The sequence below is a fragment of the Hyperoodon ampullatus genome, assembly GCF_949752795.1.
Source record: "Hyperoodon ampullatus genome assembly, chromosome: 18".
Taxonomy (NCBI): Eukaryota; Metazoa; Chordata; class Mammalia; order Artiodactyla; family Ziphiidae; genus Hyperoodon; species Hyperoodon ampullatus.
In genome coordinates, this window is record NC_136931.1 from 51,571,683 (window position 1) to 51,596,170 (window position 24,488).

The window sequence follows — 24,488 nt, forward strand, 5'->3', positions numbered from 1 at the left end:
TGGCTTAAAACAATACAGGTTTATTTTTTGCTTACTCACACAAACCTAGACACAAAATGAAAATTCCCTCCTGTTTTCACATGCATGGAGACAGACATGAGTGCACAGGTACATACAGAATCACACGTCAAATAAATACCCTGGAACATGAACTCATGCAAAAATCTATTTAGATACTGGTTAACTTAAACCGCACAACTTTCTCTTTGTTGGGGATCTTAAAAGGTCCCAGGATCAGAGGAAGGTAAAAGAATATCCACCTTCAGCCAAGGAAATGGCCATGCTACAAAAGGAGCCAAAAGCTAACAAAGCACCTGGAAGCTTTAAAAAAAAGACTGAAGCTTGTACTACATTAAATTCCATGCACAAATCTGTAAGTAAAATACCAAATATGCAATGCCTGCAGGCTGTTGCCCCCCAACCCCAGTGAGGCCTCCACCTCTGGGCTTCTAGCTCAGGAGGGAGATGGACCCCATATGCCCAATATGCAGAGCCACGGAGGGGGCTGGACTGGGTCAGAGAGAGGGGACAACAGGCTGGAATCCTCTTTCTTCAGCAGGAGCTACAGACAGGAAGGAAGGGGGCAGGACCAGGTCACATCTATTTCCCCTCCCAGCAAACCCTCTCTTTTTACCCCATCTAATCCAGGCCCATCTTTGTTCACCTGGATTATAGCAAACACTTCCTCCTCACTGATTTTCCCACTTCTAGTCTTGCCTCATCCAATCCCTCCATGACAGCCACCATACTTGTCTTTCTAAAGCTCAGGGATTCAGAATATGTCCCTTACTCAGAAACATTCCCTTGCTCCCCTTCATGGACAGGTGCTTGTCTAGATGCCCAAGCCTGGCATGCCAGACCTCCATGATCAGAAGCCCCTCCATACTCATCTGCTTCTGTTCCAGCAGTCCCTCCAGTCCCACACAGCATGTCCAATCCACCATTTTGGACAGGAGAACTCTCAGCCTTCCCTCTCTGTCCCCATAAGTGTTTCTCATGCCTCAAGATTCCTCTAGTTCTCTCCAGGTTTGTCACTGAGCTTTCTGAAGGCATCCAGGTTTCCCAAATAGAACGGAAGCCCCTTGAAGGCAGTTATCAAATCTCCTTCCAGGCCCTTGTTACCTCTTCAGCCCCTCTCCAGACTTCAGCAGGCAGTTTGGGCCCAGAGAAAAAGCCTTGGGCTGGAGTCAGGAGAACAGGCTTTGCCACTGTCTTGCTATATGCCCTCAGGCAAGTCCCTACCTCTCTCAGGGCCTCACTTTCCTTGACATCAGGGCACTGGACATTTGCTTTTGAGTACAAAAAGGATAAAACAGATTCACTGAATAACTCTCAACTGTAATCCCAGGGGCTAGGTTGAAAAGCTTGGGGCCGGGGCCGGGGCCTGGGCCTGGGATCTTGAACTTGTGACTTCCTGATCTACTTGGTTAGTCCCTGCTTACTCCAGTACCTCCACTTCTCAGTCATGCCTATCCCATCCTCTCCTTTTAAGGAACAGGTTACCTGGTGGGCTAGAGGGGTGGAGCAGGGAAATCCTGGCATGGTTGGAAGGACCAGAAGGGGTCAGGCGGGGAGCCTGAAACGAATCTTTCAGTCCCATAAGAGCCTCGGCTGCCTCTAGCTGCAGCTGCCATTCTGAGGGGTCAGAGGTCCAGGCCAGGTGAGAGGCTCCGGGGGCCTGCAAAGGAAAGGGAGAGAAGCAGACTGGGAATCCTCACTTCTGTCCACCCTCCAGGTGCTCCCTCTGCCCCTGGTTACTTCATTATCCCCTACTCGTCCCTTCCCCAAGCTCAACTTCCTCCCAGGGTCCTGGATCCCACTTCTTCCCCAGGACCTGTGGCTGCAGCAGAAGGGGGTCTGGGGTGCCACAGGGCTGAAGCATCAGAGTCGAGCACCTGGAAATAAGGAGAAAAGATGCCAGGGGGATTAAATATGGACAGACAGGTACACGTGGAAACAGGGGCAGGATTTTGCTATGTTCTGATCTGGGAATCTGAGTGCCTGCTGGGTCATTAGGCTTTATGGCCTTGAGCAAGTCCCTTCCTCTGTCATGGCCTGCTTTGTTTTCTGTAAAATGAAAATTATCTGTCAGCTTCTTCCTACCAGGGCTACTGTGAGGATTATGGGAAATAATTGGTGTCAGCTAAAAAAAAAAAAAAACTGACAAAACATCTAGAGGGATTGAGGTGACTGTTCCTGCCCTACCAGAGTCTGGTTTCCTTCCCTCCTAGTTCCCCAATCGCCATGGAACTTGAGGAGCAGCTTGGCCCACCTTTAGGAAGCTTTCTCTAATGGCCTCTGGCCTCTCTCCTAGGCCTCAGAGGCTCTTAGCATCATGTCGTTCCCCACTCCCGCCCCCCCCCCCCCCCCCCCCGCTTCGGCAGGCAGTTCAACCCTATCTTATCTGTTTAAGTGGATTTAATAGCCACTATTTGTTTAAGGCCAGGGCTTGTGCTAGGTGTATCCCATATATTATTGCTAATTCTCATTATTACCAAGAAGTAGTAGTGTCTCCGATTTACTGACAGAAAAACAGGCTCAGAGAGGTAAAGATACTTGTACAAAGGTTCACAGCTCGGCAATGGCAGAGCTAGGAGAGCTCTGCGTCACCCATTAGTCTGAGACCTTTTCTTCTTCTTTATCTACTATGGTATCCAGCACAGGGTTAGGCACATCATAAACACATATCTTTTTCTCCCTACTCACGTGTGGGGCAGGGTAGAGGGCCCTTGGGATTCTCCAGAAAGAGGAGCCATCAGTACTGGGCGAGATCCTGAGCAGGCTGGGAGGGGCCCACGAGTGGGCAGCCAGAGGGCAGTGCCACGGTCAAAGTCTAATGAGGGTAAGAGAATGCAGAGCGTATGCAGAGGTCATGGCTTGTCTTCCCTCTTCCTACCCTGTATCTTTTTCCTCTTGTCTTTCTGATACAGTGGTACCTAGTCATTCACATATCTCTTGAATTAATGTTGAATTCATCTTACCAGGGAAAGGATGCAGAGGGACAGCAGGTTCTTGGCATAGCAAGCGGCACACCACTGGGGTTGGTACGCGAAGGCCTGGAGGCAGCCAGTGTCCAGTGGCCCAAGGGCCTGGAGGCACTGGAGTCCAGGGCAAAGGCAAGGCTTCTGGGAGACAGCTGAGCAGCAGAGGCCCCTGGGAGTTCTCCTGCAGGGGGCATAGGTTGGAGTCAGGTACAAGGCTGGAGAAGGAATGGGTATGTTCCAGATGTAGGTAGGACCCCAAAACTTTAGAGCTTGAAGGGCCATAAAATCCCAGCCCCTCATTTTGTCCATAGAATAGAAGTGATTTGCCCAAGATGACACAGCAATTCAGGGCTGGACCTAGAACCCAGGTGCTGAAGGCATAGAGGAAGGGATCTGGGCAGGGGCTAAGACAGGAGTCCCCTCAGGGCCCAGTTTTTCCTTACCTTCTCAGGGGGTGTCAGTGCCAGTGGGACTGCCCTATGGGGAGTCTGAGGCTGGGGTGCTATGTTCTCCTTTCCAGCTGTGAGAGACCAGGGAGAGCTTTGGTGAGCTCTTTCTCCTGAGGGCCATCCCACTCCAACCCCAAACTGAATTAGCTCCCTCTGTCCCATTTCTTCCCACAGACCTCACCGCATCCTCCCAACACTTCACCACATTTTATAGTTGGGGAGGGTGAGGCCCAGAGAATAGAAACACCCTGCCCCAGGTCACACAGCAGTTCAGGGGCAGGACTGGGACTCTTTTTCCTACGTAGGCTTTCCCTGCCCACATTCCTGCCCTGGCCCTGGCCAGAGACACTCACGGTGGACCCCTGGTCGAGTGACTCCCTTCTTGACACGGCTGGGAGCTTCGGGAGGAGCCGCCCCTGTCCTCATCAGTCCCTGAGCCAGGTGCCGCTTCAGCTGTGCCTCCTCCTTCCTACGCAGGGCCACCTGGGCAGCCATGACCCTTCGGCGCTCCCTAAAGAGCGGGGTGGCGAGTCAGAAGTCGAGTCAGCCGCCTTTTAGATGAGGCCCATCCTCTCCCTTCCCTGGATCTCATACTCACAAGATGAGGACACATTTGTGACACTTGCAAGCCTGAAAGAGGCAGAGGCGCTTGTGGCCCTTGAACTGGGCAGTGACACCATGGCTGCGGCAGCGGGCGCAGGTTGGAGAGCGACTGACAGCTGTCCTGGGGATGAGCTCCATGCCCTGGGGGGCTCTAGTCTCATCCCCTGTGGCAGCGTCTGAGGGGCAGTGCTGGACAGCAGGCATTTCATCGGGTTCCATGTATCTAGGGGCAGAAGTGGAGGGTCAGGGCGGACATGCGGGCCCTCTCCTGACCAGCCCTCTTGCCTCTGGGAGGCCACACCTGAAGGATTTTTCCATTTCGCCCACTCCTGGACTCAGCTGTCACCCTTGAGTCTCCCTGGCTTTCTCCTTCTTCACTTTCCTCAGGCATCATCCTTCCCAAGAACCTCTCTCCTCTTTCCTTTCTCATGTATCTTTCTTTTTTTTTTTTTTTTCTGCGGTACACGGGCCTCTCACTGTTGTGGCCTCTCCCGTTGCGGAGCACAGGCTCCGGACGCGCAGGCTCAGCGGCCATGGCTCACGGGCCCAGCCGCTCCGCGGCATGTGGGATCTTCCCGGACCGGGGCACGAACCCGTTTCCCCCGCATCGGCAGGCGGACTCTCAACCACTGCGCCACCAGGGAAGCCCTCTCATGTATCTTTCGATCCAAACATTATTCTCCGCTCACGTGTTCCTTTCCAGGCAGAAACCCCAGTTTGGGGCACACTCGCGCACTCTCACGCCCCCTGCAGCAGTTCTTACACCCGCCTTCCACCAACACCCCATTCCCACAGTTTCCCTGGCATTCTCTTCAACAGTTATCATCCTTCCCTCCTGCATTTATCCAATTCCCACACATAACGTTTATGCTTCCCTTTCAACTCTTAGCCTCACGTATACCCTGCAATTCAATTTCCCCCCCGCAGCCCTTTTAATCAGACCACTCCCTTGCGCCTCAGTACCTACATCCTTCTCATGGCTCCCTTGCCTCACTTTCAAGAACTATTTTCAAAAAAAAAAGAATTATTTTCATTCCTTCAGCAAAGGTTTACTGAGCCCCTTCCATGTGCCAGGCCCTGATCTAGGCCCAAAGCCCCCTCCCCACGGCCCAAATTCCTCTCTTGCACCCACACGCCTTCCAAACTAAGGCAAACCCGCACCGTCGCTGCGCCCGGCCTTTACGCGCCTTCGCCCATTCCCAGCAAGCAGCCTCGAACCGCGCCCGCCACACCTCCCCATGCATCTGTTCCTCGCGCGCACCCCCTTCTGCAGCTGTCCCCCCCAAATGCTGGGCCCGCGGCCTCGCCCCGCTCCGGAGTCCCAGGGAGGCGGCGGGGTTCGGGGAGCGCGCCTAGGGGCCGCGGTGGGGGATGGGTGAAGGGGTCGCGAGGAGCACTAGTGAGGAGGCGAAGGGATGTCTGGGGCGGGGAGTCTAGCGCAAGCCAGGGAGGGGAAGAGACGGGAGGGGAAGAGACGGGAGGGGCGGGGTGGCGTTCGCGTCGTCAGCCTGCGGTTACCACAGCCTCGAGCGGAGTCAGGCTCAGGATGAGGCGAAAGGAGTTGGTGAGGCAGTGGCGTGAGGAATGGCCGCGCTCGCGCCACTTTTCCCGCCCCTTCTTACAAGGACCAATGAGCTTCAAGCGGCGCCTTCTGCCGCTGAGGCGAGCGACCAGTGTGCTTCAAGAACCTTCCCTGACGGCCCGCCCCTTTACCTCCGGCCCGCTTCTCCTCGCGCCAGACTATCAGGCCAGCCAATAGCGCGTCGAGTTGAGTCTCGTGCCACTTCTCCCTCCTCGTGTGATTTGCCTTCCCAGACCGTTCTTTCCCTTTTTGGGCAGGTGGCCAATGGGGCGTCGAGTACCGCTTCCAGGCCTAGGCTGGCCCTGCCCCCCAGGAACGGCTGCCCGGCCGCCCTCCCGCGCACGCGCAGTCTCATCCTCCGGCCCTGCAGGGACGGCGCCTCTTGAACGTTTGTCTTTGACTCTGCGCAGGTGGCTACTCTTCGCTGTGTGGACGCCCGTGTTTTCTCACTTCTCTCCCTCTGCCCCAACTCCCGATCAACCTTTCTCCTTTTATGTTCCCCACGCTGCGATATCCCTGTTTCCTTCCTGGGTCCCACCTTCTCATGCTGAGCCCCATTCCTTGTGTCTCTTATCGTCCGTGCTGGTGCTGATTTTCCTAATTCTGACTTTTTCCGTCTCTGAGAGCCTCTCTCTCTGCCTGTTCATCCTGCTGATTTTCGGAACCCCTTTCTCCACGTGCCTCATTCCCTCATAGCCTGGACCCCTGCCCCTCCCATCCCCCTCTTCGATTCCCGAGACGCTTCTGTGGTTTTTCTGTCTTTTTAGCCCTTTCCACCCTCTGTGTTCATCTTCCTCCCGGATTTCACCCCATTCTCGGTGCTCCACTCTCTAATTGTAGCCTTCTCTGCTCATCTCTACTAGACCCATCTCACGGTTTCCCTCCCCATTCTCTGTGGTGTCCCCTTTTCCCTATGCATTCCGCCCTGTCTCCTTTTCTCTCTTTGAGCCTCTAAGATTGTCTCCTCTCTCCCCTGAGGACCCGGTCCTTGTGCCCCACTCCTCATTTTTCTGCTGCTCCCAATTGTGCTTTCTCTGCTCCCTGCAAGGTTCCATTCCAACAGTTTGCTCCTCCTTCTCTGTGTGGTTTCTCTTTTGTAGGGATAGCATCGCCTCTGACCACTACTCCATCCCTTTTTCCTTGAGGATTTCATTCCACTCTTTTCTGGTTGTGTCCGTGCTTGTTCTCAGATTGCTGGGTCCCGTTGTTTTGCGTTCCCAGGCAGGTGTGTGCCGTCTTCTCTGCTTGGTCCAACTCCTTTGTTTGATCCTTTGTCAGCCTTCATTTCCCTTTCCTGTGTCCCATCTTTTCTGCTGGTCTTGGCCTCTTAGTTTGCCGCAGATTTCTGGGTTACAGATCCTGTGTCAGGTATTCTGAACAGAGAAGTGTGGCCGAAGTGACCTCTAGCTGGACTGCTGTGCAGGGGGGCAGTACTAGACGAGGTTGGAAAGGTTGTTTGGGGCCAGTCTGGGGGAGGAAGGGTGAGGGTGTGTGGGATGCTTTAATGCCAGCTAAAGCAATTGACATTGAACCTTTAGGTAGTGGAGAGAGAGATAGGGGGACCAACATTTTTGGAGAGCTTAGCTCTTGCCTGGCACTTTATACTAATAATCTTATTAATTTTCAACAATCACTCTATGAGATATATTACTAATATATTTTATAAATGAGTTCAATAAGATGCCCAAGATTACAGAGCTAGACAGTGGAGAGGTAAAGATTCCAACGTTGGTCTGTCTTTGAGTCCAAAGTCTATCAACTTTGTACAACCTACAGTGTTTTAGTTATTTCCAGTAATCCCCAGTTCCCCACTTTTATTCTCTAAGTGTTGCATAGGCACTCATTTCAGGTGGCGAATGCATATCTTTTAGTCTGTGTGTGTTCTTGCAAGATGTGTGGTGTTTTATGTGCGTGATGCTTCAATTTATGCGGATGACATTATTTACCATTTAAAATCATCAGCACTGTTTTTATGATCCATCCATGTGCATGTGATGCGTACATCTAACCAGTTGCTTCTAACTGCTGCATGATATTCCATGGTGTGCATCCCCTGCGTGTCGCATGTGCACTAGGTCTCAGGGAGGGACGCCCACACTGCCTTCAGCTCACTGTCACCACAATAATGCTACATTCTCATATGTGTTCCTTTGGAGTTGAAGGTGGAAATCTCTGTTATGTGTACCTAGGATATACCAGAGATGGCTCTTTGTAAACCTAATTTGACTAAGTATTGCCAGACTCCTCCCCACAATGAATGATACTTTGGGTCTGAGACACTGATCAGAACTCCTCCCTTCCTCAGGGTCCAGAAGAGGAACCTATCCCTGGCCCCAACTACCCCATGAGCAGCAGTGCACAAGGGTCTCTGTAGCCCCACAGTCCTACCAATGCTCATATTTTTCCAGCTTTCTGATCCCTCGCCAGTGTGATAGATGCACATTTGGATACATTGTATTTCTCTGGTTATTGTTGAGCTGGGGTGTTTCTTCATATGCTTGTTAGCCTTTCTGGTTTTTTTTTTTTGAGCTTGTTTCTTCACATGCTTGGTCCATTCCCCTGCTGGGGTTGCTCTCTTTTTCTTGTCAATTTGCCTGAGATCCTTGACCATTCTCATCGTTGTAAGACTCTGTATACGCTCTTCTTAGGCCAATTTTGGCACTTCATATTATTTTAGAAATGTATCCACTTCATCTGGGTTTTCAAATTTATAAATGTAGAGTTGTTAATGACACTTTTATTATTCTTAGAACATGTGATGTCTGTTCATTTTTATTTTTCATTCTGTATTTTATTTGCATCTTTTTTCTTGATTAGAGTTGCCAGAGAATTATCTTAGTAATATTGTCAAAGAATGAATATTAGTCTTTTGTAATACTTTTTTGTTGTTTTCTATTTCATTGATTTCTGTCATCATCTTTATTTCTATCCCTTTTGGGGGGATGCTTTGTTGGCCCTTATATAACTTCTTGAGTTAATTCATAAACATTTTGTAATTCTTCTTGTTTCCTGATAAATGTATTTAAATTGTAAATTTACTTCTGAATATTGATTTAGAAATCAGAGCCCCAAATTTTGATGTGTATTTAAAAAAAAACTTTTGATGTTGAAATGATTATTGGCTTACAAGAAGTTGCAAAAATTTTATATAGAGTCCCTTAAACCCTTCCTCCGGTTCCCCATAGGGACATTCTGTATAACTGTAGTATATGAGCAGGAAACTGACATTGGTACATTACTCTTAACTAACTTACAGGCCTTATTCAGTTTTCATCAGATTTTACATGCACGTGTGTGTGTGTGTGTGACATGTAGTATGTTTGCTATTATTCAGTTCTAAATACTTTTTAATTTCTTTTTCGAGTCAAGGGTTATTTAGTAATATGTTGGTTAACTCCTACACACACATTTGTTGTTCTGATCTCATTGTCTCTGGATGGAGAATAGCCTGTATAATAGTGATCCTTTGAATAAGCCCGCGTCCTCTGCTCAGCACCATGTTCAGTGGCAGAATCTAAGCAGGAGTGAAGAGTCAGGATTTGAGAAGCTAATGTGGGTTCGGGTTAGGCTGGAAGAGAGACTATGGAGATGGGAAGACCTGTGTCCCTGAAGGGCTCGGGGAGCCTATGTCGATGAAAATGACAATCAACTTTCTGCTCCAGAAACAGTGACCCAGAGGCTGACAAGAACTGAGCTTGAGACCTAGATTGAAGTTGGTTCCAGACTGAGGTCCAGCATCCAGGACCCAGACACAGGACCATGGGACCTCAGCATCTGAGCCCTGTGCAGCTGCTCTGTCTCCTAGGGGCCATTTCCACTCTGCCTCGTATGTCCTGTGGGGCTGGACGCTTAGGGACCCTCTTGGCTGGGATGGGAGGGCTGGATTCATGTCACTGGGGGAAGGAAAGCGGCATATCTGGGTCCCTCGGGAGACAGGGTCTGTGGAGGCTGAGCTCTTGATTGGCGGTTCGGGGCTGAGAAGGCCATGTGAGCAGCAGATGACTGGAAGAACATTCTCTCTCTAGGGGCTGGAGCTCTTTTGTGTTATGAAGCAACATCTTCCCTCTTCAGAGCTGTCGGTCTCCATAACTGGCAGTGGCTTCTGATGAGGAGCATGGTGTGTGAACTGAATGAAGGCTGTGAGGAGACGCTGGTGTTCATCGAGACAGGTGAACGGGGGTGGCTTTGCTACATTTTGTTTGCTTGCTCTTCTGACCCCACCTCCATTCCTAGCACCCAGGGACTCTGGACTTGAGTTCCAGATATTTACCCCGTTATATGTTTGGGAACAGCATCCAGACATCGGCAGGAGAGGGGCAGGACCCAGCTGGTTGTGGTGTGGGCTGGACAAGAGGGCAGAATGGAGGTGGACAGATCCCAGGAGGAGAGGGGGACTCTGGGAGAGAAGACAAGTTTGGGATACAGGGGAGAGAGGAGCAGACGGGCTCCTGCGGGGAGAAGAGTGAGGAGAGGCAGATGAGACGCGGCGAGTCTGAGCGGTGAGTGGGCAGTGGGGGAGGGGCAGAGTCGGTGATGGGGCAGCGTGAGCAGGAAGAGCAGGGGCTGGGCTGGGAGGTTGAACTGGGCGTGGCCAGCGACACTGATCAGAGCTCTGCAATCTTCTGCCCCGCAGGGACCAGAAGGGGAATTGTGGGTTTTAAAGGCTGCAGCCCAGCTTCATCTTACCCCCCGCAAGTCTCCTACCTCGTTTCACCGCCCGGATTGTCCATTGCCTCCTATAGCCGTGTCTGCCGGACATACCTCTGCAATAACCTCACCAACATGGATCCTTTTGTGAAACTCAAGGCCGAGGCTCCTGAGACTTTAGCCTCTTCTTCCCGTAGTTGCCCAACCTGTGTGGGCGCGCACTCTGAGGACTGCCTCCCACATTTTGTCACCACCGAGGCTTGCCCCAACACTGCTACTGAGTGTTACAGCTCCACCTTAAAATTTCAGGCAGGTGAGAGAAGAGAAGCTTTCTTTCTCAGATGCCTGCTCTAGGCCTGCTGCCTTCCCATCTCTGAAGGAGGTGGGTGGGACTGAGGTCCCATGGTCCTGTGTCTGGGTCCTGGGGGATGGGGGTTGTGGCACATAATTCCAAGGAGGCGGGGAGAGGGTGCCTGGTACCTGAGTGTTTGGTGGGAGAGCAGGGGCCCTGGTTTGTGAGGGGTGTCTGGAAGGAGGGGTAGGATGTTTGAGTCTTGAAAGTGTCTCTGACTCCTTGCTCTCTTCCTTACAGGGTCTCTCAATACCACCTTCCTCCTCATGGGCTGTGCTCGTGAATACACCGATATTTTAGCCCACTTTCACCATATTGGCAGCATCAGAGTGACTGAGGCCATCAACATCTTAGAGAAGGCCCAGTTTGCTGGTGCAGAGCCCTCTCGTCGGAGACCTGCTTGGGGCGTCCTCTTAGGCCTTCTGTTTGCCTTCAGGGACTGACGATCTAGCTGGACCAAACACCCCTACCCCTTCACATAGCGAAATAAAGTCACAGAGTTGCCTTTCTGCTTTGTCCTGTGGTCCATGAGGGTTGTGGAGACCTGAAAGGTCTGAGGAGGGCCAGACATGTCCAGGGAGGCGGAGGGGAGGGGCAGGTAATGGGCAGTGCTTGCTGTGAAGTGAGCTGGGGGCTTGGGGAGCAGGATCATTGGCAAAGTGACAGAATCATGCCCAGTAAGCAGGAGAAACCTAAACACTCCCCTTCTCCTCCTCCTCCTCCTGGGGACCTGAGTTCTAGCCTGGGTTCAGCCATTGACTTGGAGATCCTGGTCAAATCTTCTCCCTTTTTTGGGCTTCCATTTCCTCCCCTTTAAAATGAAGGCCTTGTAGGGAAGCCATAGGGATTATAAATTCAATTTGAGTAAAGTTTAAAACCATATATTTTATGATAAAGCGCCTTTAACTTAAGATGGCCAAAGCACTGACACTGATATGATATATTTGCTGTAAAGAGAATTATAAGAGTTTTATGTTTCTGATATTAAAAATTACTTAATGAAGATTTGTTTCCATTAAAAAAAATAAAATGAAGGCCTTATGAATTAGAAGTGTGACTCATTGGTATGTGTCAGATACTGTGGTAGTATCTGGCTAGGTTTTTTTTTTGTGTGTGGTACGTGGGCCTCTCACTCTTGTGGCCTCTCCCATTGTGGAGCACAGGCTCGGGACGCGCAGGCTCAGCGACCATGGCTCACGGGCCCAGCCCCTCCGCCGCATGTGAAATCCTCCCAGACCGGGGCACTAACCCGTGTCCCCTGCATCGGCAGGCGGACTCTCAACCACTGCACCACCAGGGAAGCCCCAAACCTATATTATCTTTAGTAAGACAATGTCTGATTCATTACTTTAACCTCTTTCTTTGCCCCACCTAGCTCTTACCTCAGAAAGGTTTGTTGAATGAGTAAAAGAATAAAAAGTTGGAAACTGGAGCGAGATTGAAGGTGGTGTTAGATAGAGGTGTGTGTATAATCTGGATTGAGTTTGGAATGAACAGGGTAAAGTGGGTTGTCTGGATTGAATGTGAGTTTCCAGACCCCATTTGAAAATGATTTTGACCTATTACATTTAAATATATTTATTGACTTTTGTTTACTACTTGTCTGGTTGTATTTAAGATCCAGTGGGACCAGCTAGGCAACCAGAGATTCCCGGTAAGTAAGTTTAAGTCTGGGTAAGGGGAGGCCCCAGGAAAAGACTGACAAGAAAAGAAGCCACTAGAGGGGGCAATAATCATGGGGAACATGCTTTTTGGGAGTGGGGACAGGGATGGGGAGCTTGAGGTGGGAGAAGAGCATCTTCTAGGTGCACTCACTGCCTTGTTGACAGAATGTTTTATCGGGAATGTGGGCTCTCAGAGCTCCTAGAAGGGCAGACCAAGACTTGCCAGCTGACATCGTCTGAGAAATTGCTGGCAGGCTCTGGAGGGTTTGGTTGGCTTCTTGTGGTGTCTTTGGTGTCCTAGGGTAAAAAGAAAAGGGAGAGACTACTGTTAAAAACATTTTTAGAATTTATTTTTTATGAGAGCTTTTAAAATGTTAAAAGTAAGACTCATCAAATGGAAAAAATTAAAATGAAAAAGTATGTCCAGTAAAAAGTTAAAGGATGCCCCAACCCCAGCTGCTACTCCTCATTCTGTAGAGCTAACTGTTGTTACTTGTTTGCTACATAGTTTTCCATACATTTTTGTATATAAACATAATAGTTCACTTTAAAAAACAAAATGAGGGGCTTCCCTGGTGGCGCAGTGGTTGAGAATCTGCCTGCTAATGCAGGGGACATGTGTTCGAGCCCTGGTCTGGGAGGATCCCACATGCCGCAGAGCAACTAGGCCCGTGAGCCACAACTACTGAGCCTGCGCATCTGGAGCCTGTGCTCCGCAACAAGAGAGGCCGCTATAGTGAGAGGCCCGCGCATCGCAATGAAGAGTGGACCCTGCTCGCCACAACTAGAGATAGCCCTCGCACAGAAACGAAGACCCAACACAGCAAAAATAAATAAATTAGTTAAAAACACACACACACACACAAAATGAGCTTATCCTATACATATTGTTTTTGCTATGTTCCTTTAACAAATCTTTTATTATGGCACGTCTATGGAAGTCCTTAAGACTTAAATGTGCTGTTCAATAAGTAGTTACAAAGAAATATTCATGAAACTACTACCTAGGCCTGGAAATAGAATACTACCAGCAACCCTCCTCCTCATCTGATCACTATCCTCCCTCTCCCCCTCACAATGGTAATCCCCACTTTTGCAGTAAGCATTATTTTCTTTTCTTTATGGCTTTACCACCTACCTATACATCCCTATATAACTTAGTTTAATTTTGCCTTATTTTAAACTTTATGTATATTAAATCATGCTATAACTATTCTCTCTTATTTTTTTCTCTTTTACTCAACATTATGTTGCTTTATTATTGTTCATTCTCACAGATATATAATATTCAAATATACTACTACTTATTTATTCACTGACCAATTTTCAGTTTGGGATGGTTATAAACAATCCTGCTATGAAATCCTTGTTCATTTCTTCCAATGTACATAAGCAACATTCCTTTTGAGTATGGAATTGCTAAGAGTGGAGTTGCTTGGTCACAGAGATTAAACTTTAGTAGATAACTACCAGCACCTTCTCAAAATGATTTACCAATTTACACTCCCTTTAGCAGGAGATGATAGTTTCTCTGTTCTACTCTCTGACAATACATGGAATTATCAGACATTAAAATTGTTGCCAATCCTTGGGATTGACGTATATACACTAATATGTATAAAGTGGGTGACTAATAAGAACCTGCTGTATAAACAAATAAATAAAACAAAATTCAAAAATTCAAAAAAAATTGTTGCCAATCTTATGATGTGGAGTGATCTGCGTTTTTAAAAATAAATTTATTTATTTATTTTTGGCTGCGTTGGGTCTTCGTTGCAGTGTGCGGGCTTCTCATTGTGGTGGCTTCTCTTGTTGTGGAGCACGGGCTGTAGAGCGCAGGCTCAGTAGTTGTGGTGCACGGGCTTAGTTGCTCCGCGGCATGTGGGCTCTTCATGGACCAGGGCTCGAACCCATGTCCCCTGCGTTGGCAGGCAGATTCTTAATCACTGTGCCACCAGGGAAGTCTCTCTGTTTGGTTTTAACTCATATTTTCCCAGTTACTAGTAAGGTTGAGTGCCATTTCACATGTTTATTAGCTATTTGGATTTCTTGTCTCTGAAGTGCCTACTCAACTCTTTTGCCTATTTGTTGTGTTTCCTGCCTTCCTCTCATGGATCTATAGGAATTCCTTATCAGTCTGAATATTAATCCTTTATCGATATTAATATTTGCAGACATACCCCTACTCTTCTTCTTGTCATTTTCTTTTGATGACCAAAATTTCTTAATTTCAATAAAGTCAAATTTATTAATCTTTTCCTTTATGACTTATAATTTTTGTTACCTGTTTAAGAAATCCTTTCCTACCCCAAGGTCATGAGTATAGTCTCCAATATTCCCTTGTTTGTAAGTTTGTCTTTCAAATTTAGACCTTTAATTCACTGACATTTATTTTTGTGATGGGCTTGAAATAGGGGGTCTCTGCACCTTTTATTCACTTACTATATTGTGGACATCTTTCCAATCAACATATAATGACCTACCTAATTATTATTATTATTATTATTTTTGCATTACGTGGGCCTCTCACTGTTGTGGCCTCTCCCGTTGCGGAGCACAGGCTCCGGGCGCACAGGCTCAGTGGCCATGGCTCACGGGCCCAGCTGCTCCGCGGCATGTGGGATCTTCCCGGACTGGGGCACGAACCCGTGTCCCCTGCATCGGCAGGCGGACTCTCAACCACTGCGCCACCAGGGAAGCCCGCCAATATTCTTTTTATATGACATTTAATTATACCTAGACTAGGGAGGAATCACATTTTGTTTGACACCAACACCGGTGTCATCGTCAGAGATCAATGACCAGGTCCCCAATAGCCCCATCTGCCTCCACTTTGATAAGCAATGGCATTCTATCATTAAGGAATTTGGTTAAGCCTCTCTAGTATTAGGAGAATTGCATTTTGCTTTTCTTTCTCTTCCTATTTCCCCACAAGTTAACACTGAGTAGAAAGGGCTGAGAAGTGTGCTTATCCTGGTCTTCATTTCATTTCTCTTGTCTCTTCTCAACTCCTGCTTCAACCCTAGTTGATTCCACAGAGTGACTCTGGTTTAAGGAAGGTCATTCTTTTGGAACTTACTGGTTTTCTTCACTCTGCCCTTGAAATGATCACAGGGACACGGCTTCTTGGGCAGCCCAGGCACTGCCATGAGTTTTCTTTTAGGGGCTCTCAGGAACCAATCTGAAATAAGGGAGTTGCTGCTTAGAAGGGTTAATATGTTTGAGGCAGGGCTGTACTTGGCATCTTCCTTGCCTCTCGATTCGTTTTCATACTGCAGTGGGTGTGGGAAAGGGTCAACCAAGAACAGTGGAGATATCCCGTTATATGAGCACCAGGGTCTCTAAGTTGTTTCCCTGACCTGTATGGGCAAGGATTTGGTGGCAGGTTTGGAGGAGGCACCAGGGTATCATTAGGGAGACTGAAAAATGAGGAATAAGACCTAGGTGTCTGCCTTTTAGTGGCTGCTTTACCTCAAGCAAGCCTTGCCTCTCTGATTTCAGTCTACCTGTGAGTAAAATAAGGTTGAGAATGGCATCCAGGAAAGACTTGGAAGGCAGCCCTGGGTTGTTGGGGAAAAAAAGGGTAAGGAAGAGGGGGCAGCCAGAGATTCAGCCAGCTCCCCCCTGGACCTTGGAGGAGTCCAGCTCTTACATGAAACTCAGGAAGAAAATAAGTGTTGGTGCTGCATGTGGTGGGCTTGTGGAGAGGGGAGAGGGTGAGCTCAGCTCAGATAACATCTGCTCTGGTCCCAGAGGGACTCAAGGGAGCAAGTTGGGATCTGATGGTGCATCGCTGTTGTCGATACTGGATTACTGACCTTTGCACTCACATTCTTGGCCTCCGTCCTGGAGCCACCTCCCAGAAGCCTGGCGTTGGTCCCTATGGCCTCTGGCAATCCCTGTGGGAAGGAAACTGGTCACTTCCAGTCACTGGAAAGGGAAGGGGCCAAGAGAATTGGTCCCCCATCATCGTGCTACCGAGGTCAGCGTAGCTCCATTGCTCTTCCTTTTTACTCAGGGATCTAGGGTGCTTCAAGAGAGGAGTATTTTAAATGGATAAGGAATTGAGGTTTAAAATCTGGCCTAAAGAAAAGCTTAGCTGGAGGTAGGTGGAGAAAGAATAGCTTCTGGATGGAAGAGAGGACCATAGGTAGGGGTTAATCAACACCTTACAACCTCCCCCCATTAAGATCCCCCCTACACACATTAAAATCCTCATGACCTAAGGAAGGAGAGCAAGGAGTAGATTATTCCATAAACCAGTCAGGAGCTTCACCGGACCTCCACCTTCAGATGTATTTGAATCCATAATCCCAGTTCAACTATAAGAGGATGGTATTTACCTTTGTTCCTCTGCAACAAATCCATTCCTCTTTTGGCCTCTATTCAAGTCTGTCTTACCACCTGATGCTATCTTATTCCCATTTTGTGATACCTAAAATATTTTTATGACAATCAAGTATGATGGTTTATAGAGATTCTTGAGCTAGAACTGGGTCCAGATGATGCTTCCTCTGTACAGGAGTTGCTCATATTTCCTGCCAGAATTAATTACGGTTTCCCATGATTCCCCATCACATTTGAATACAGCTTTATCTTGCACAGTTATAGTTTGTTGTTTGAAATGTGTTGTGGACTGAACTGTATCCCCCTAAAACTCATTGAAGCCCTAACCCTTAATAACTCGGAATGACTGTATTTGAGGATAGGGCCTTTATAGAGATGATTAAGTTAAAATGAGGCCCCGATGGTTGGGCTCTAATCCAATCTGACTGGAGTCCTTATAAGGAGAAGAGACTTGGGCACACAAAGAGACACCAGGCATGTACATGCACAGAGGAATGACCAGGTGAGGAAATAGCAAGGAGATGGCCATCTGTAAGCCAAGGAGAGAGGCCTCAGAAGAAACCAAAGTTGCTGACGCATGGATCTTTGACTTCCAGCCACCAGAATTGTGAGAAAATAAGTTGCTGTTGTTTAAGCCTCCCAGTCCGTGGTATTTTGTTATGGTGGTCCTAGCAAACTAAAAATTTTTCTTCCTCACTAGACTCTGAATCAATGGCTCAGTGGTCATTCAGCTACATGGCTCGTGACACATGGTAGACACGTGGTAAATGTTTGTTTGATAAGCGGAGGAACAAGGTGTCCAGAGAGGGCCCTTAGAGCAGCATCCGGTTCAATCCCGCTCTCCTATTTCCCAGACTCTTTCTGCCCTCCTGCCACACAGATGAAGGGTGTTGCATCATTTCTCCAAGTGCTGGTTTCCAAGTGTTTTCATGTGCTATTTGGAGTGGCGTTAAAGTAATTTCAACGGGCATAACCCCAGCTGTCTAAACTTTTCTACTATATCACTGTCACCTGACCTCTACTCCTGGTTCCAGAGAAAAGCCACAGAATATTAGAGCCAGAAGGAAACTTGGAGATTATTAGTGGAACCCCTTCACTGAGAAGTTTTTCTTTTTCATTTTTAATGCAATATAACTATATTAGAGAAAATGTGTAAAGTAAAAATGAAGAAATCTTTACCCTTATTAGCTGTTGCAATTTGGGTGTGTTTCCTGCATATAATTTTTTAAAAAAATTACTTACTTAATTTATTTATTTTTGGCTGCGTTGGGTCTTTGTTGCTGCCCGTGGGCTTTCTCTAGTTGCGGCGAGCAGGGGCTACTCTTTGTTGTGGTGCGCGGGCTTCTCATTGCAGTGGCTTCTCTTATTGTGGATCACGGGCTCTAGGTGCGCGGGCTTCAGTGGTTGTGGCACGCAGGCTCAGTAGTTGTGGCTCACGGGCTTAGTTGCTCTGCGGCACGTGGGATCTTCCTGGACTAGGCCTTGAAACTGTGCCCCCTGCACTGGCAGGTGGATTCATAACCACTGCACCACCAGGGAAGTCCCTGCATATAATTTTTTAATGAAGTGATAACCATAGTATATGAGCCAATTTCTTTTTTTCACTTTATAAGCTTGTTCCTGTGTTTTCCTACAACATTTATAACAGACATTTTGAATGACTGCATAACACTCTCAAGTATATGTGTTTCCGATTATTTAACTCTTCTCTCATTGCTGAATATTTAGATTGTTTTATTTTTGGAGATTGATAAATTTCTTTGTGCTTGTAACTGTCTTCCAAATGTTGGATTGCTGCCTTGGGCAAGGTTTCCCAAAATGGAATTACTGGGTCAAAAGTTATGAACAGTTTTATGTTTCTTGATATCATTACCAAGTTGTTTTTAAAGCATTGTACTGATTAACTAAATCACCATCTCTTTTATCTTCAGGTGAGAAAACTGAGGCCTAGAGAGAGCAAATGAAATGCCCAAGTTCACAAAGGTAATGGTGACACACCTGGAGCTAAAACCTTGGTCCAAGACTCGTAGTCTGCTGTTCTTTCTGCAGCCCTACATGACCCTAACTTCACGGTGTAACTGAAAACGAAGGTGTTACTATAATATTATGTCCTCCAAGTGTCAGTCAGACATTTTTGGACCACCTTATTGATTTTTGCTATAAATTATACCACCTTTTCTACTATTCACTTGATACTTTTTTCTAAATAAATTTAATTTACATAAGAGCTTCATCCTATGCAATGTTATCTGTGAGATTATGGGTTCGATACATGCTTAGATTGTTCTTCTAACATGCATTAAAATAAACATATAACTATTAAAGTAAAAGCTTATTTCTGTTCTACGTAAAGTCAGCTTTGGATAATATTAATACAGTAGAATAGCATGGACTTTATATCCAGGCAGACCTGGGGTCAACTGCTTGCTCTGTCAGTTAACTCTGTAGTCTGGGAGAAGTCACTTAGCTTCTACGATCTTTGGTTCTCTGGTTTGTAAAGAGTGGATATTAGTATCCACCTTGCAGTGTTGTTAGGAATAAAGGAGCTACTGGGGCCTGGTGCCCAAGTAGGTGCTCAGTACCCGATGGGTATTATTGTGGTTATTATTGCAGACTTCTAGTTATTTCCCAAAGGGAGTGTCTATGCTGGAGTATTAGGCTTACTGCTTTTTGCTGACTTGTCTGTGTAAAGAAGTTACTTCCACTTGTTAGGTTTTGCAGTAGCTCTGTTATTATTTTGACTTCTCATTTCCACTACTTACTAGCATTGTGATTTTGGACAAGCTGCTTACCTTTCCTGTGCCTCATTTACATAATTTGTATGGGTCGGCCAAAATGTTTGTTCGGGTTTTTTGTAACATCTTACCCAAATGAACTTTTTGCCCAATCCAATAAAACGGGGCTAAAAAAAGTACATTGGTGTGTGTATGCACACATCTTTCCACCAGAGGGCCTAGATGCAATAGCCCTAGTAGCCATGGGCAATACCTAAGTGCCCAAGGTTTGTGAATATTGTTCCCCCATGAAAGGAACCAGGGCTCCGTGGACAAATGGATGACTCCAGGGCTGCGGAAGGGAAGTACAAGATGAGCCTGGAACATCTCGTGGTGTGAGAAAGTCAGGAACTGCTAAAGCAATGACATGTCAAAAAGACACCATAGCCACCTGGAGCTCAGTGGCCAGCTTTGGGACAATGTGAGCACCGTGGTGAATAAGGATAGTAATAGATTATAATCCACAAATATCCCCAAGTCTTTACTTTATAAAAATAAATAATGGAATACCTAAATAAATGGGAGAGAAGGAACAGCTCCTTCTTATAGTAGAATCTTAATTAATAAACGTAGAGGGAATGATGGGAGTAGAAAATCACTGCTTTGCTAAGACTCTATAATACCTGTTGTAGGCAAGAATCATCAATGGATTTTAAAAATTAACGGGCAAAAATATGATGAGAAGAAACAGGCTATTTGCATAGTCGCAAAGTATCTCTCCACAGGATACTTATTAACTACAATGAGAAAATAGTACCTTTATGGACACCACCTTACCCAGTGTTCAAACTCAACATCACCCATCATGAGAGATCTTGTTATCGTGGGCCTTCTGATGTGCTGCGCTGAGAGGGCAAGTATCGCTTCTGTGGTATCAGTGCCAGAAATGCATAATCTGAATTTAGTCATGAGGAAACATCCAATAAGCCCAAATTGAGGCACATTCTACAAAGTAACTGACAGTATTCTTAAAAATGTCAGGGTCCTGAAAGACAAGGAAAGCTGAGAAAGTGCCTAGATTGGAGGAGACCAGGAGTGATGATGCCTTTCTTCAGTGTAGGATCCTGGATTGGATTCTGACCAGGAAAAGGACGTCAATGGATGATTAGCAAATTCTGAAAATTCGTACATTAGTTAATAGATTGTATCATTGTTAATTTTCTGGTTTTGATAATCATATTATGGTTATATACGGTGTTATTTGAAAAAAACTGGGTGGGGTTTTTGGATCTATTGGAACTCTGATTCTTTTCACAACATTTTTAAGTCTGAAAAATGAAAAGTTAAAAAAGTACACTACATTTCTGTGAGGACACAATGAAGTAGTATGTATAAGTGCTTAGGAGAAGCCAGCCACATGGGATTGTTTAACACATGGGAGCTATTTATTATAAATAATTGTATAATTAATAAGTAATCTTACAAGGAATGAGTATTCTATTATTGTAAGTAATTTATTTCTTAACATTGTCATGGGTTCTCTTTTTTTCCCCCTCTTCCCTGTGAAAAGCATATTAAACATGTATGTGGTTATTTGAAGAGACAAAGCAAGATCAGATTTTATTTGGAGAATTTTGGGGTGGGAGGACCGTGTAGTGTTTTATTTCTTCTCGCCAGACTTGGTCCAGCATTGCAAACTCCCTTTGCCTGGGAAACAAGAATTGAGCCCGGCCACCACCGGTCCCCTCTGGTTTGTAATTGTGCCACCTGGCAGCCCAGTGAGCTTTCCCCAACTCATTGCCTTTTTGCCTTAGTAGCTACTTTACTCACCCGATTGACTGAACCCTTACTAAGTTCACATTATCAATCGTTGACTCGTTAGAACAGTTGCACACGCTAAGTGGTATTTTATTCATTTTAAGAAGATAAAACTGAGGCTGAAAAATGTTAAGCATCTTGTCCAGGGTTTCAAAGTAAGTGATGGAGCCAGGATTTGGATCACGGTTCCCCTCAATTCAAGTCTGAGTCTCAAGGTCCAGGTGAGTCTAAACGTGTCGCCATGTTTGAGAATTATTGGTAGAGAGCAGCGGCCCCGCTGGGCAGTGGTTCCCCCTCCAGGGGACATTTGGCAATGTCTGCAGATATTTTTGGCTGTACGAACTGGGCGGGGCAGGGTGGTAGGGGAGAGGCTGCTCTTGGTTTCTAGCAGGTGGAGGCCACGCGGATGTTGTTAAACAGGTTACAAAGCACAGAACAGCCCCCCGTCCTCACAACAAGGAATTATCCAGCCCTAATGTCAGTGGGCCTGCTATGAAACGCAGGTGTCGAGTCTCCTAAGGGCAACATTTTGAGCTCAGAAAACTGAGGATTTATTCTTTCACTTTGCAAATATTTACTGAGCACCGTGCGGGATAGTGTGAGGGATGTGGAAACACTACAGCAGATTGTGCCCGAGGGGAGGCTACAGTGTAGAAGGGCAGGGGTGGAGGTGGGAGAGGCACACCAACACCTCAGCTTAAGGGAGAACATGAAAAGCGCAGAGAGCCGAGTTAGGGTTAAGTTTGTTCACAGGCAGGAGGGCTCCCGTGTGGTCTTGGGACGAATCAAGGGAGGCTGTGGGAGGAGGGGCCGTGGGGTGGGTTTTGTGAGCGAAGCTGAGCTGGTGGGAAAGCACAAGAGCAGCTCGGGAGCAGCCCGAGGCCTCGCTGAGTGGAGCACAGAGCACTTAGTGCGCGGAGGGGTGGACTGGAAAGGCAGCTGTGGCTGCAGCTTGGAATCCAGGCCGAGGACTCTGGCCTTGGTGTCTGTCCTAGTGGTGGAAAAGCCTTCCCTTCCAGAATGGTGGTCTAGGCCCCAGGGCCGGGGTGCCCAGCAGCTTCCAGAGAGCTCTCTCTATAAGGGAGGGAACGTTGGAAATGGGGGTGGGGTAGGGATAACTCCTGATTTTAGGACAGAGGTGATGCTCAGTATATAACAAAGCTATTTCACCTCAAAGTAGCCCTTGGGGAGATGTTCCCCTCGAGTGCAGACATAGGTCGGGATGAGGCCTCTTCCGCACAGCTGTTCTGCTAAGGGCAAGGCCGCTTCAGCTGTAGTGAAAAGTGGAGCCGATTCGGAACCCCTAACCCAGGGTCTGCTTCCCAAAGGTGAGCCATTCAAACAGGGCTTGGCGTGGCTACAGTTTCAAACATGGGTACTACCTGGTGGTGTGATTTTTCTAGTTTATCACCATACCATGAAATAGCATTAAAAACTGTTGGGGCACATCTGGTGCAGTGTAAAGAATACGGTCGAGGATGACTTATTGTCTGTGGTTGTACAGTTGCCTGCAACACCCTCCCACCACTGCCTCCGAGCCTGGCCCTGGGGACATTCATTACGCTCTAGAACAGGGACTGGGGGGCAGGTGAGGCAGCAAGTCTTTGTTGGGCCATTATTCTTTTCTCCCCCGCCAGCTACAGGTGCAGACACTTCCATACACACGGGCTTCTTTAACTCTCACAACACTCTTTGGATTTATGTACAGTTCTTTCCTTTTGTAAGTGAAGAAACGGGCACTGAGACAGGCTAACTTGCCCCTAATCCCTGTAACCTAAAGGGGGTACATTTTACTGCATGTGTGGTCGCGTTCTTTTCTGTTTTGCCATGTGTCTCCCCCCTCTTTATCTTTCATAGAAAAAAATTTTTTTTACCTGGATTTGAGCTGCTGTGGACCGTGGACACCAGCATTAGTGGCAGCAACAGAAGGAGGGAAGAGATTAGAACTTTCATTTCAACTGTTGGTGCTGCTGCGCGTTGCTTGAAGAGTGTGTGGAAGGTTCCCAGTGAGAGGGTCCCGAGTTCTTGCAGTGGCTCAGGCCGTGCGTGGTACGTGGCCTGGCGGTCTGCGCTTTACTCCCAGGCCATTAGCGGGCGAGAACGGCCAAGTGATGCTGGTCTCATCAGGTAACTGGACCATGTGATTTATGGGAATCTGGAAGGTAAAAGTGGCCAATGAGAAGGAGTGAAGCCTATTCTTAGGAACATGAGAGGGTGACCGATAACTTGGCAGCAGTTCTCAGCCCCTCCCCTCCTCCCTCCCGCCTCCCTACCCCCGCAATGTGCTATGATTTCTTCCCCAAGTCTTTTTCCTTGTTTGAGTTTCCTTATACATGTGAGTGACATTTTCTAGCTGAGTATCTGGCGGGAAGGAGAGTGCTAAGGGCAAAGAGAGAGTCACACGGCGTGTTTCCCCTCTGTCCTCCCCACTCCCGTCCTAGGATCAGCAATAGCAGAGTTGTTGTCTGGGAAGTTGCCGTGTCCCCACTGTTCACAATTTCCTCCAATTCTGTGGCCACATCAGGAGGGAAGCAGAGAGGATCAAGGAGGAGAGGCTCTTCTTTCTTGCCCCGAACCCCGGCCTGGAGCACTGGGTCAAAGCAGGCCTCCTTTTTGGTAGTCAGGCAGGTGGCTGTGGCCTCGTGGCTCCCGCCTAAAGGAGAGGGAACTGGGTTTGTGGAAGACCCTCAAGGTTTCATGTCCAAGAGGGTTTGAGAAACAGGAGCCACAGCGGGGAAGGTATTTGCCCAGGCTGCTGGGGCTCTTGTTTCAGACCTTGTCTGGAAACAGCCCAAAGCGAGAGGAAGTGATACTACTTGGAGCAAACATTGAGGGTACACACCATCAGCACTTACCGAGTGTGACTCATTCCAGAGGCTTCAGGAAATGGGTTCAAAGATTGGGGGGAGGCTGGGCTTAAGTGCTGGGTGATATTTATGGGGCTGAGAGGAAGGTTAACAGGAAGTCCTCCCTGGCTCCTCCAGGCAGGAGTGAGTAAAGGTGGTGTGACTTTTGTTCCAGCCAAGAGGAGGGAAGAGGCCAGCTGTGGTTTTTGTTTGTTCATTCTTACCCTCTCAATTTCAGATTATTTCTGCCTATGGACATGTTGGAGAGTTGACTGTAGACTTTGCTACTACAAAGTTTATAAAGCGTCTGCAGGCGGCAGGCACTGTGCTAAGCAGTGGAGATTGTCCTCGAGTTGGAGGCTCGGTCTGCGCTTGGTCTGATGTAAACCACTGATGTGGCTTCTCCCTGGAAAAGAGTCAGACTCTTCTCTTGTTAATATTGACAACTAATTAGAGCTCATCTTGAGAATTTTAGTTGTGTA

At 47.5% G+C, this 24,488-nt stretch overlaps 3 protein-coding genes across 4 annotated transcripts; 1 reads left to right on the top strand and 2 right to left on the bottom strand.

Annotated features, from left to right (window-relative positions):
* On the bottom strand, positions 1-10,365 carry DMRTC2 (DMRT like family C2). The gene is made up of 9 exons (XM_079724218.1): positions 10,323-10,365; positions 4,032-4,259; positions 3,787-3,944; positions 3,428-3,504; positions 2,982-3,165; positions 2,707-2,833; positions 1,835-1,895; positions 1,504-1,678; positions 1-562 (listed from the first exon to the last, which is right to left on the bottom strand). The coding sequence occupies exons 1-9, from the start codon at positions 10,346-10,348 to the stop codon at positions 516-518; spliced, it is 1,083 nt and encodes a 360-aa protein (XP_079580344.1). The 5' UTR covers positions 10,349-10,365; the 3' UTR covers positions 1-515.
* Positions 9,378-11,083, top strand: LYPD4 (LY6/PLAUR domain containing 4; the record flags this gene model as incomplete). 2 transcript variants are annotated; one of them, XM_079724219.1, is made up of 4 exons in its annotated part: positions 9,378-9,444; positions 9,644-9,787; positions 10,252-10,578; positions 10,858-11,083. In XM_079724219.1, the coding sequence occupies 4 exons, from the start codon at positions 9,378-9,380 to the stop codon at positions 11,058-11,060; spliced, it is 741 nt and encodes a 246-aa protein (XP_079580345.1). In that variant the 3' UTR covers positions 11,061-11,083. The 2 variants fall into 2 exon arrangements, with proteins under 2 accessions (XP_079580345.1, XP_079580346.1); XM_079724220.1 differs by lacking the exon at positions 9,644-9,787 and having other exon boundaries at positions 9,378-9,458; positions 10,227-10,578.
* A 1,397-nt stretch (positions 11,084-12,480) lies between these two features.
* On the bottom strand, positions 12,481-23,113 carry CXCL17 (C-X-C motif chemokine ligand 17; the record flags this gene model as incomplete). Its single annotated transcript, XM_079724093.1, has 4 exons — positions 12,481-12,578; positions 15,361-15,462; positions 16,100-16,180; positions 23,035-23,113. The coding sequence occupies 4 exons, from the start codon at positions 23,111-23,113 to the stop codon at positions 12,481-12,483; spliced, it is 360 nt and encodes a 119-aa protein (XP_079580219.1).
* Between the last annotated feature and the right edge of the window lie 1,375 nt (positions 23,114-24,488).

Coding starts and splice junctions, on each gene's coding strand:
- DMRTC2 (XM_079724218.1), bottom strand. CDS start 10,348: ATGGACAATCCGGGCGGTGAAACGAG. Junction 3,945..4,031: donor CACAAATGTGTCCTCATCTT/GTGAGTATGAGA, acceptor CCCGCTCTTTAG/GGAGCGCCGAAGGGTCATGG. Junction 1,679..1,834: donor CCCTTCTGCTGCAGCCACAG/GTCCTGGGGAAG, acceptor TTTCCTTTGCAG/GCCCCCGGAGCCTCTCACCT.